Source organism: Pleurodeles waltl, chromosome 3_1 (assembly GCF_031143425.1).
Source record: "Pleurodeles waltl isolate 20211129_DDA chromosome 3_1, aPleWal1.hap1.20221129, whole genome shotgun sequence".
Taxonomy (NCBI): domain Eukaryota; kingdom Metazoa; phylum Chordata; class Amphibia; order Caudata; family Salamandridae; genus Pleurodeles; species Pleurodeles waltl.
In genome coordinates, this window is record NC_090440.1 from 1,665,972,030 (window position 1) to 1,665,984,435 (window position 12,406).

General features: G+C 44.7%; 2 protein-coding genes across 9 annotated transcripts in view; both read left to right on the plus strand.

Moving 5' to 3' along the window:
- Positions 1-12,406, plus strand: part of HOXD3 (homeobox D3) — a 224,127-nt gene that overhangs the window by 181,085 nt on the left and 30,636 nt on the right. The window lies entirely within an intron of this gene.
- HOXD4 (homeobox D4) lies at positions 27-6,358 on the plus strand. Its single transcript, XM_069225414.1, has 2 exons — positions 27-1,720; positions 2,548-6,358. Exons 1-2 carry the CDS (start codon positions 1,294-1,296, stop codon positions 2,856-2,858), a joined length of 738 nt encoding a protein of 245 aa, XP_069081515.1. The 5' UTR covers positions 27-1,293; the 3' UTR covers positions 2,859-6,358.

The following is a 12,406-nucleotide window of genomic DNA, read 5'->3' on the forward strand; positions in this document are numbered from 1 at the left end:
GGTAGGTTATATCGGATGAGAAAAGCGAGATGCCGCAGAATGGTAAACTCAAAGAAAGGGATGTTTATTCGGTTGTCTATATGTACCCTGTAGAACCGAATTTGTGTGGTGCTCACAGAGTCACAGATTCGATTCTAGGGGAATATATGGTCGATGCAAAAACTTCAGTTATGTGCAGAACGTTAAGATTCCGAGCTTATGAATGATTTGACTTGTGAGGATGTATGTATCTCTTATATTTTGTTACCCACCTTGCGTCCAAGCCATTGCACCACTAACGAATGTGTTTTCGGTATGTACTCACATATCGCCTTTGCTTATGTAAACGGCACAGCAGTTTAAGTATCTTCTCAATTCAATGTATTGAAAATTACTGTACGTGTTTTGTTATGAATTATGTGAACGAATGCTCGACCCACAGTGCAAACAGACCCTAATTTCGGAACAAGGTGCACCAAATCTTACAAAAATGTAAAGTTGTCTCCATTCGAGGATTATTTTTGCTATGGAAAGAAAACACATTTGGAGTTGTTTTAAACGAAGTGCCAGAGTATGAAAATATGAATATGCGTTAAGTTTTGAATACTTGTACCGCCCATTTGTCTCAGAAGATAAAAATTAAAATAAAATAATTGCTTGTTGGTGTTACTGATTCCCTGCTCCATGTGAACGTGTGCGAGGTGTCAAGAAGTTACATATTAGCTGATTATTTTCACTCTGAGTAGATGCGAGTAACTTCTGAATGACCCCTGGCAGAACAAAGGCTGGACAGCTCTTTTGTACATCTTATTCTAATCACCCTGGTGTACTTTCTACCCCCCGCCGCTCCCCTCCCCACTCCTTTTCACATTTATATTCTGCTGTCCGTGGTCAACGTTAGTAGATTAGCACTTTTTAAAATCGCTTTATTTACCTTTTTATCGAATCTAGCCCAAAGGTGTGATCTGTGGCAGCAAAGGTTACAGGGGGTCGGGCAAGGGTGCAAAGACAGATGTTTCATTTATAGGTGGGGCACGGGAAATCACATTTTCATAGCTGCCCTGAATACGCCTTGTGTTTTTAAAGGTGGTATGTATTTTGTATTCACTTTAAAATTCACTTATTTTCTATAGTTTAATTTGTGGGAATTATCTGATGCCCACAAATCCGGTGATAAAGTCCCTGAGCTCCCATTGGCTGGCCTGGTCACGTGGGCGCCTAACTTTATTCAGTTGACAGCGAGTAGGAGGGCTCTATGGAGGGAGAAAAAAAGACAACACGAGAAAAATTAGTATTTTGTACCTTCTGAAATTAATGGCCATGAGTTCGTATATGGTGAACTCTAAGTATGTGGATCCCAAATTCCCGCCCTGCGAGGAGTACCTGCAGAACGGCTACCTCGCCGAGCAGAGCCCGGAGTACTTCGGCCCCTCGCCGGGCTCGGACTATCAGCAGCACCCCGGGCTCTACACGCGCTCAGGTTACAGCGCCGGCGAGCAGCCGCCGCAGCAGCAAGCCTTCGGCTGTGCCGGCGGCGCCCCGGGCTCCACCGTGCCACCGCGGGGTCACGGGCAGGAGCAGCCCGCCCCCCAGAACCTCTTCCCCGGTCCGGCAGAGCCTCCCTCCCTGGCCGTCTCCCGCCCCTGCGGCCAGCAGCTCGGCCTGAAGAGCCAGAACGGGACGGCCACCAAGCAGCCGGCCATCGTGTACCCCTGGATGAAGAAAGTGCACGTCAACACGGGTAAGCACGACTCCTTCCTTCCCCAGCCCTCTCAGCGGCCGGGAGCGGCCGGCGACGAATAATTTATGAGCTTCTAACCGCGGCAGCAATTACACTCATCATACATTTTTATTGCTGGGGAGGCAGGCCAGTGGCCATGTGCTGATTTCTAGTGCGCCAGGCTCTAACACCGGGAGCATTTTAGCCCCTGGAAGCCTCCGAGTGGATTGCACGAACGGCACTTTTATGGGTATATCAGAGAGCGTGGCATTTAGGTTGGTAATACCACATGGTGTGTCAATATAGAACTCAATCCGTGTAGTACATGGGTGTACAGTGCCATGTGACTTGTGGGTATATGACTCCATATGGGTGCCAGGGGTGTAGAATTCAATGTGATGTATAAGACTCTTGTTTCATGTGGCATATGAATATACAGTGCCGTTCTGTATACCACTATGTAATTGCCTGAAGCATATAGCTATCTATCCCACTGCATTCTGTTTAGAGGAGGAACGCTGTCGTCAAGGTTAGTGCGGATTTCTAAGGGTTATTTTGTAGGGTTTCCTGATTACTGGTCTGTGATTGCTACTTATTTTATTTTGGGATTGGCAGTATATTATTGCGATGGCTGTGGGCGTTATTAATGTCATGGTTATGGAGTTGTAGTTGTGGGTGGACATAACGTTTTACTGTGGGCAGTGTGAGTGAATGTTTTAAGCGCTATCAGAGGTTTATCATCTTGAAGTGCGAATGAGGTTATTCACGTGGTGGATATTTTTTTGGTTTTTTTTTGCTTGACTCACTTCCCCCTGTTTTTCAACGATCTGCATCTTTTTCCCCCACAGTGAACCCGAACTATACCGGTGGGGAGCCGAAGCGCTCCCGGACGGCATACACCCGGCAGCAGGTCCTGGAGCTGGAGAAAGAGTTCCACTTTAACAGGTACCTGACCCGGAGGCGCCGCATTGAGATCGCGCACACCCTGTGCCTGTCCGAGCGCCAGATCAAAATCTGGTTCCAGAACCGAAGAATGAAGTGGAAAAAGGACCACAAACTGCCCAACACGAAGGGCAGGGCCTCCGCGTCCTCCAGCGCTTCGAGCCAGCATCTACAGACTATGTGCAAGGAGCACCAGACGGACCTCACCGCCCTATAGAGCCGGGCGATGCCCTGCCTTGCACCCTCGACTCTGGACTGCCTTGTACCCCACAAACAGACCGCAGCCAGGGCCGGCATGCCACCAGCACAGACAGTGGGACAGCCGCCTGCACCCCAGGTACTGATGTGACCAGGATCAGGCATCACACACCTCTGGATACTTATGCATCTTCTCAAGAGCACACCAACACAGCGCCTATATCTGGGTCGGAGAGCCAGTAGGCGCACACCAAGTACTGCTTAGTTATTGTTAATCCCGACAATTAAACCACTTCTTGGCTTGTAACCTCGCGCAGAGAACGGCTAGCCACGTGTCGGACCTTTCTATAAACCTAAACAGAGCAACACCACACAGGCTTAATTGAACACACAGACCACAACATGCTAAGACTTTACAACGCAGGAAGTGGCACCGGCTTCCGTTTCAGATGGCTGGTGCAACTGCAAATGCAGAGAGGATGGGCTCGGGGCCATTTTCATATGATTCATTTCCTGGTTTTTTTTCCCTGGGTTATGTTCCACTTCGGGGCATTTCAGTTCATTTCGCGGTTGAATTTGATCGAAAATTGGACAGAGGTCTCCGCGTTTCCGCCTTTGTTTACTGCTCGAACCAATCGTGTCTGGGGAAACTCCTGGTGCTCCTTTGATTATTTTTATAATCTGTTTTCTCATCCACTTCGCCTCGTTTCAGGAATACCAAAAATATATGAAAATGTAGGCGATTCCAGGCCGTGGTTTTGGCTGTTTAATAAGTAGGCTGTCTTTACGTATTTATTTATTTTTCACGGCAGAAGGTACGAAGCAAATCATAAAGAGCCAAACCCAAATAATGCCGTCGCAATTGTAAGCATTTCCCATAAGATTAGATGTACTTTTCTTTTACTCACAAAAGTTCGTTTTTTATATATGAAAGCAAAAAATATCTAGCGTTTTAGAAAAAAATTACGTAGGAACAAAATAGCTTTTAAAATTGTATCTAGGTATGCAGGCTTATACTGGTCCACGATTTTATATGTTTTACATGATTGTTAAACTTGGGTGGATTCTGCGCCAATTTTTATCCAATTCAATGCGTTTGTGTTTAAAAAAATATATATTTAAAAGTTGACTATTCCACTTAAAGTAAGGCCTTTTTTATTAGAAGTACATTTTGGAATATTTTCCACTGGTCTGGTTGCAGATATTTAAATACCGGGGAGTAGCATGTAAGGAAGGTTGTGCTATTTATATGGTGGAGCAAGTTCACTTTTTGCATCCATTTCTTTAGGTTTGGCATTTATTCGGTTCAAACAATCAGTCGGAGAGGCTTTGTGCTTTAACAGCGGGAAGAATAAAGCAAAAGTGTGAAATCCGCTTTTTTGTTTGACTTAAGTAATTTAAGAAGCATGCTTTTAAAAAATAGTATGAGCCCATTAAGAAATAGTAAATGTAATTGTTTAAAGAGTAGGGAAGATGGCTAGCCCAGGCCATTTTATACTGTGTCGGGTAATCGAATCGGTGCTAAAATGGCATTTTGTACCAGGCTTGGAGCAGATGTCTGCTCGAGAGCGGGCACGATCGCCAGGTACCTCTGTAAGGTGGCCGGCACTGGTTTGGTTTTTGTGGTCTAGCTGTATTTTGACTGGTCTTTGGCACGGGAAAGCGCCTTGTTTTTACAGACCGTGACAGCACAAATGGCCAGGGCAGGCTGAAGAGGTGCCATCCCGCCGCCTTTGATTCCAGGGTCCCTGGCTGATAGCATTCCAGAAGAAGTGTTAAAAAGGAGGGAAGGGGTGAACCGAGGCGCTGTGGAGGTTGTCAAGGCGCTGCTTCGCAGGCAGGAGCCATCGCTCATGCCTGCATCAACCCTTGTGGTAGAGGCCCAGTCTCTCTGAACAGGGCCGGCTCTTTGTGCGCCAGCCTCAGCGGCCCTTTGTCTCCGCCTGGGCACGCCTGGCATTCTCAGGGCCCGGCCTGAATATCCACACGTCGAGATATTAAAGATGGATTTTCGGGCATTATGTGCAGCATTGTGGCGGCCACATAAAGCGCGGAGTGCACACACAGTTGCGCCGTCTCCTGCCCTGACGCCCTCACGTCGAGAGGCTGAAAAGGTATGTCACTGAAGTTCGGAGCCCCGAGCGGCCGCAGGTTCACTCAGAGGACACGTTTTCAGTCCGAGGAGCTGTATTTCAGCCGGGGGAGATGACCTCTAAACTCTTGACCCGCTAGATCCCTGCTCCCTTGTTTTAGACATAGACAGCATTCATATTCAGAGCCTGCAAAGGATTCTTCTGCCCCAAAAGTTGTCCGGTGATTACATGTCACAGTTTTATAATGTTTAACCCTGGCCTGGGCGACAGATTGTGGCCTTTGGAGCACGAACACATACCCCACTGTTACTAGAAACAAATCAGGGGGCAGCACATCCCACGTTTTGTGCTTTTTATTTTTCTATATGGGTGTATATAAAGCGAGGGTCGTGGCAAGTACGTTGTGTATTTTAGCGAAAAATAACTGAAAAATAGGAAAGGCAAAAAGGGAAAGGAGAGGAAAATTAAGGCGGGTGGGACGGTGGAAAGAACATAAACAAAACAAAGGTACCGAATAATAGGCAACGAAAAAGAGCTAAATCAAGAGAACACAAAATAAGGAGTGAAAGGAAAAAGAAATAACCAAAAGCAGCGAAACTTAAAAGCAGATTCAAGAAAAAGAGATAAAACGAAATGAAATAATAAAATGACGTAACTAATAAACAACTAAAGAAAAAAACTGAAGAGATAGAACAAAACTGAAATCATGCAAGGGCGTGAGAAATAAACACCAAAAGAAGAAAAAAAACTAAATAACGTTAAATGGAGAGAATGGAATAAAGAAAACGGAAGATGAAAATAAAAACTAAACAAAAAAAAAACACCCAAATACATGCTTTTGCGCTTGGGCATTAGGTAATATGTAGAAGGCCAGGGACCTCGAATTGTTTGTAATTATATGTTACTTTTACGAATTTTTAATATTCGCATTTGTTTTTAGATTGCTAAAGCTCTTTGAGGAGTGGGTTCCAGTTGAGCACATTTGGCGGCTCACAAAGAATGAAAGATACACAAATGTGCATTAAATCATCAAAAGCGCATTGAGGGAATGTCACCATTTGCGTATATTTTCTCCTCAAACTATTAATAAAAGGCCGTGTCTGCACTATACGCACCCATTCACGCCGTGTCTAGTTGTTCCAGTACTGCAGCGCACAGAGTATTTCCTTTCTGTGCGGTGAGGGGGTGCTCTTTTTTATTTTTTAATCTGTACTGCGGTCTCTCTGTGGAGGAACATGCGGGGAGCACACACACTGTACATACATGCACACACACACACACCTTTTAAACAATCGATAGCTTTGCATACACCTTACCAATGTATTTTCTCCAACGGTTAAAATATTATTTATATGAATGGTTGCTTGTAGATTTATGTAATTCTTTCATATGGCATTGAAATAATAAAATTCTGTGTATATACAAATGCTTATTGTTGTGTATGTTCTCTGCGGCAGCCCGACATAGACCCTGATGACACGGATGTCAACATGCATGTTACCTTAAATGCCAACACATAATTGTGAGCATGTTCCCACAACGGAAGGGGTTCTGCAGGATAACAAAAGGCAGAAGCTAAAGGAGTGACACTGAATGGTGCAGGTTCAGCGAAGTGTTGGCATTTTGTCGTCGAAATATGTTATTTGTGAATTGTTTTAATCAGAACCTGTCCTTTGAAAGGATAGCTACCTGAAAGGGATGCAGCGCGGCCCGTAGCACACAGACAGGGCCCCATGAAATGTATTCTTTATTTCCGCATATGTTAGTAAACCCTGCCACATTATTTTGTGTTCCATGCCGCATAATTCCAGTGGCCTCTCACATAGATTTGCGTGTAGAATGCATGTGAATCTGTCACAGGGTTCATGCTGCAAAACTACGATGACAGGTAAGTAATGTATTTCTGAAGCCAGGCCTGTGTAGTTAAAGGAGGACAGTGGTGATAGTGATTCCGTAATACCACCGTATTACCCATGCAATAGATTGTTTTTCAGCCACACTGTTGTGGGCGGAGGCTACATGTACAGGCCTCGCTAAAGCTCTCCATGCCACAAATAGACCACAGTCACCGTATCTGCTTCGCCACAGAACTGCTGTGTTCTGTGCCTCCCTATAGTTCCTATGGTGGTTTATGCTGTACAAATGAGAGGTGAATATTACACAGTCCGCCGTGTACATATCGTGTTCATTGTTCACTTCTTTGTGTGCACAGTACCTGCCTGTTTGTGGATATATACACCCACACAAAGAAACGAATGTGTAAATTCTGCCACACCAGTGGTGGGGGACGTCACTAAACTGCAGGTCTGGCCTCACCCCATTGGCTCTTTATAAACCTAGGATGAAATTCAAACTCTCCCTTTCTTCCAAGAGCCCAAATCACAAGGGGGAAAGAAGGGGGGGGGGGGGGGGGGTAACTAAACATATGTGTCTTTCCACTCCATATGTGACTTTAATTTTCCCGTGTACCCCATCACAATATGTGCCTTTTGCTCACCACGTGCGCCTTTTACGCTTCTCGTGTGGCCTTTGTACTCCGAGCGTGCCCTTTATAGTTCACAGAGCCTTCTTTGCCAGAATACCAGTCTTTCGGACATCATGTTTGCCTTTTACACTTCGCTCTCACGCTCAGCCTTTGTTCTTCATATCAGCTTTTCACATTTCACAAATGCCCTTCACGCTTCATGTGTGGCTTTTATGGTCGCCTACATTTTTATTTCAACCTGCGCCCCTTTCTCAGCTTGTGTGCTTTTTATCTAGTCTGTGTTTTTAATCATTCGCGTCACACTGCACGTGTGTCTCCCACTGTCTATGCGTGCGTTCTACTCGCCAAAAGTACCGTTCCTGTACACGTGTATGCATTTTACACCCCATTAGTACACATTGGTGCCTATATGTGCGTTTTCACTTGGTGTGGGGCTTTCACAACTCATACATCCACCCCCTTCACTGTCCATAACCGACTCCGTACCTACCCTCCAATGCCCATATGTGCTTTATATAATGTTCTGCATTCTCTTTTCGATGTGTACCTTTTACAGACCACTTGTACATTGCTTCTGCACATTCAACTGCCCATATGTGGTGTTTACACTCAAAGTAAGCCTTTTACATGGACATGCACTTTTTCACAATCCCCGACATTCCTCTCTCACTGTATGCCTTTACAGCCATTCGTGCTATATATGCTCTATATGCCCTTCCACTGTCTTTCTTCAGTGTGTTCCTTTTACCCTTTGTGTATCGTGCTTTTTATATTTAACGTGTGAATGTCTTTCAGCGATATGTTTTTTTGCTTCACCATTTGCCCCCTTTTCGCTTCGATGTATATTTACACACCATAGACCATGTTTGTTATTCTCTTTGTGTGCATTATCCTCTTTATACACGTCCTTCCATCTTCATACATTGAACTCTCCACTATGTGTGCCTTTCAGTTTCCTTATGGGCCTTTCCATCGTTTGATCTCTATCTCCCTGTCGTTTGGTGCCAGTTATTCCACTCCACATAAGCACCGTACAGGCCACACAGCCCATTCCACCTCCACACTTGTCGTCTTTTACTCCAGATGGGAGTCCTCTTACTCTCCTACATTTATCATACCACTTATATTTATTTGCCTTTTACTCTCAACTGTGCCTTTAAGACACGTTCAGTTCTCTAATTCTGCAGTTTTGTTAAACTCCCTATTGGCCTCTTACCATTTTAACAGTGGGATATATCGCCAAATCTTTGTATTCGCCTGTGTTCAATACGCGCCTTCTATTCCCCAGAAACGATTTTATTTATTTCAGTCCCAATATGCGCCTTTACCCTCATGTGTAAGCTTTACCCCACATAGCCCTTTTACTTAAAGGAGAGTTGCATTCCTCGTGTGTGGCCTTTTCTGCAGGTTTATGTCTTGTACTCTTCTTCTGGCTCTTTCATTCTTTGTGTGCCTTATTATACTTTCTGTGTGCATCTTGTTCTTCACACGGGTGCCACTTCATCTCCACATAAGGCATTTTCTCTCCATGGATGCTTTCAGTATATTTATGTGCTCATTTCTACCGTTTGTAACTTTTACTTGCTATGTGTGTGTCCTTTGTTTGTCACGGGAAGTCATTGAATCTCCACATGCAGGTTTTACTCTCCATATATACCCCTTAGTCTTCACCATTGTCAATTCGGTGGACGAAAATACTGATACTTATGGCACGTTCAAACAACACTCGGTTACTATCATTCAGAAGAATATCCTAAGTAAAAGGTCTGAAGTACTTTCTTAACGCACCTTGTTTCAAAATAGATATCTTCAGGTTGTAATTAATAAACGCGGCGATTTTCAAGAAACATTTTCTTTTCCAAATATGGACCTCGGCCTAGAGGTTCTAGGAACTGTTTCCATCAATGCAGTCCTAGATTGCGGCTCTTTGACTTGTTACTGTAATTCGCATACTAATAATGTCAACGCAGTTAATATGTTCTCGTCTATTTCCAAATACTAAATGACACAGAACAGATCCCAGTCCACTCTTGTTCGGGAGTCAGTTGTGAACGCGTGTGTTTATCTATCTGTGGCATCTGTTCAGGCTTCTTTGTAAGAGTGTGTGGCTTTGTACTGGTGTGTGTGAGACAGAGAGAGGTGTTGTGTGCCTGTGTGCACGAGTACGCAAGTGTGTGCTTGTATATTTGTTTAGTGCCTCCTCTGTACTTCAGAATATATTCTTGGGTGGAGTGAGACCTAGGTGGGCTGTGTTCCTCTGAATGTGATTGTGAGGTGGTGAGCGTGTGCGTGTGTGTGCGTAGTAAGAGAGAGGGAAAGAAAGACTATGAGGGAGATAGAGAAGTATTAGGGGGGTGTATACGTGCCACTGCTTGCCTCTGCGAGCATGAGTGTGTATGCCACGCCGTGTGTGTGTGTGCACGCGCGCGTTTATCTGTATTGGTAAGATCTGCGTCTGTGGCATCTCTATGAGCCCGTGAGCGCGTGGATTTTTCCAAGCTTGCATGTTTGTGTGTGTGCAAATACGTGTATCATAACCCATGGGGTGTGTGTATGCTTGCATGTTCACTAGTGTGTTCCGTGGTATGTATTTGGGCACTTTTGTGTGTCTGTTTCAGGAGCTATGGGTGCGAGTGGCTGGTCCCATATAAATGTGTATGTGGTGTGTCTGAGTGCGTGTAGGGGAGGATGTATAAAGTTGTCACTATGTGCCTGTGTGTTGCTGTAGATGTTTGGAAGCGTGGTTATTTACGTGAATGTGCGTATTTCTGTGTAAGAAGGTGTTTGTGTGTATGTGTATAATTTCTGCGTGGGTGCGTGTACTTGTCTGTCCATGCGTGCGCTGAGTGTATGAGGGGTTATTAATTGTGACTACATATGGACGTGCGTTTACATTTGTTTACTGTATATGTATATGTCTCTTTCCTGTCTTTGTATGTGTCAGTGTGTATGATGCCTTTTCTGTGCCTGTCAGTGTAGGTGTATGGACGTGCAACAATGTGCGTGTATTTATATAAATATATGTATGTTGGTAAATCCCCAACCGCCCCCTCCATGTGTACAAGAGTTCTTCAGTAACAAATTAGGGTTCTGGAAGTGTATATGTGTGTGGTATGTAAGACTGGTACACAGGTATAGTGTGGAGCAATACAAATTGATGGACTTAACTGCTTAGCTGCCCAAACAGCAGTTTATTGATCAATGTTCACAGATGTACAAAATATACATTCACTGTGACACAATCATTTCATTCCATAGTCCCCATGAAAAGTTGCATATAGAAGGGAAATAGCTAATGTGTTGACATATGGTGGGCCGGTGCCATATTAGTGAGAATAAATAGGGCTCATTGCTTTGACTCTTCTAAGCCTACTCTTGCCGTTCATAAAACGGGGTTGGGATATACATGGCTAGTACACAGGGTAGTAGCACATTGGTTCTCACACGAGGAAGGAGACGTGTAACACTGCCCTCACCCCCTGCCCTAGACCCACAGTGTATCTATCCTGCTCAGACCCACTCAGCTGAGGCCCCGGTTTACATGGCCTTGTCAGATGTTTTTTTCACTCTACATATAACTCACAGACAGAGGGGAAGAGTGATAGACTCGTGACACTGATACTTATATATCATATGTGGACAGGACCATCTCTGTTGGGGTAAGACGCCATTAATAACTGGTGTGGTTATGTGAACTTACGCGTAAACCATGATCAACGGGGGCAGCTGACAGACATCTCTTTGAGTTGTGGTAAATGTCGCTTTATTGTCGTTAGGCATTTGTGCTTTGAGGGTTCATATATTTGATCACACTTTGCACATTTATTTGTTGTAAGGGCGACGCGCATGTTACGTGACGGCTGGTGTATAGAGGAAAACTGTGGCAATTGTGGGAGAGGCTGGTGTGTGCAGCTCTGTGTGTAGGTGAGCGAGCGCTGTTGCGTGGTGAATGTGTTGTATATGTGCGTTTGTCTGGGTATCGTATAGAAATGTATGTGTTAGTGCGTGTTTGTGTAAGTGTAAGTGTGTCTTTCTGAGTGTATTTAAATGCGTGTGTATATCTTTGCTTGAGTTTGTTGTGTGTCTGTGTATTTGCCTGAGTGTGTAACTCTGTGTATGTATTTGTAAGAATGGCTGTGCAGTTGTGTGATTGTGAACCGATGTGTGCCTCATTGTGAGTGTCTTAGTTAGTATCTGTGTGTACTAATGTGTAGGTATTAGTGTGTGTGTGTCTTTAGGCGTGTCTGAGTACGTTATGTGTATTTTTGTCTTTTGGGGTGTGATGTGGTACACGTGTGTGTATTTGTGTATGTCTGAGTCTGTGTGCTGCTGCGTATGAGTTTGTAATATAGGTGTTAGCTAGATTGTGTACGTGTGTACGTGTGTGTGTGTGTGTGAATATCCGCGTTTGATTGTGTTTGTGTGTCTCAGTCCTATCCAGACCGGTTTGCCTCGGCTGACTCCTCCTATACAACACCAATACATCAATAAAACGCTGTATGTTATATCAGCACTAGCCGTCGAGGGCTGAGGTGCGGGGAGGGTGGAAGGGGCAGGGTGGGCAGCCAGCAGCATGCCGTGTACAGTGTGGTAAATGTGGACCTGTGCATGCAGTAGAGAGCGCCTCCTGCGCACGGCCATGTTTGCAAGCCCTCGCCACTGATGTTGTAACCACACAGCCCCCAAATAAGCCGCCTTAGAAATATTCATAACATGCAGCATCTCCGAGGGGCAGGAAGATGGTAGGAGTAGATTTCTACAAGTCCCGGCCCACGTGATTGGCGAAATAATTAATTCAGCACGTCCCTTAAGAAACACGGCGTCGTCATTAATCTGCCAAGCAAAAAGGACTCTATCAGACTTGAGACCTGAGGAGATCCCAAGAATATAATATACAAAGGCTTAGCAGTCTCTATTCTCTGCACTCCTGTCTCTTTGAGAGCGGCATCTCGGTACGTAAAGATTTTTTACTTTATTTCGTGAGTTCTA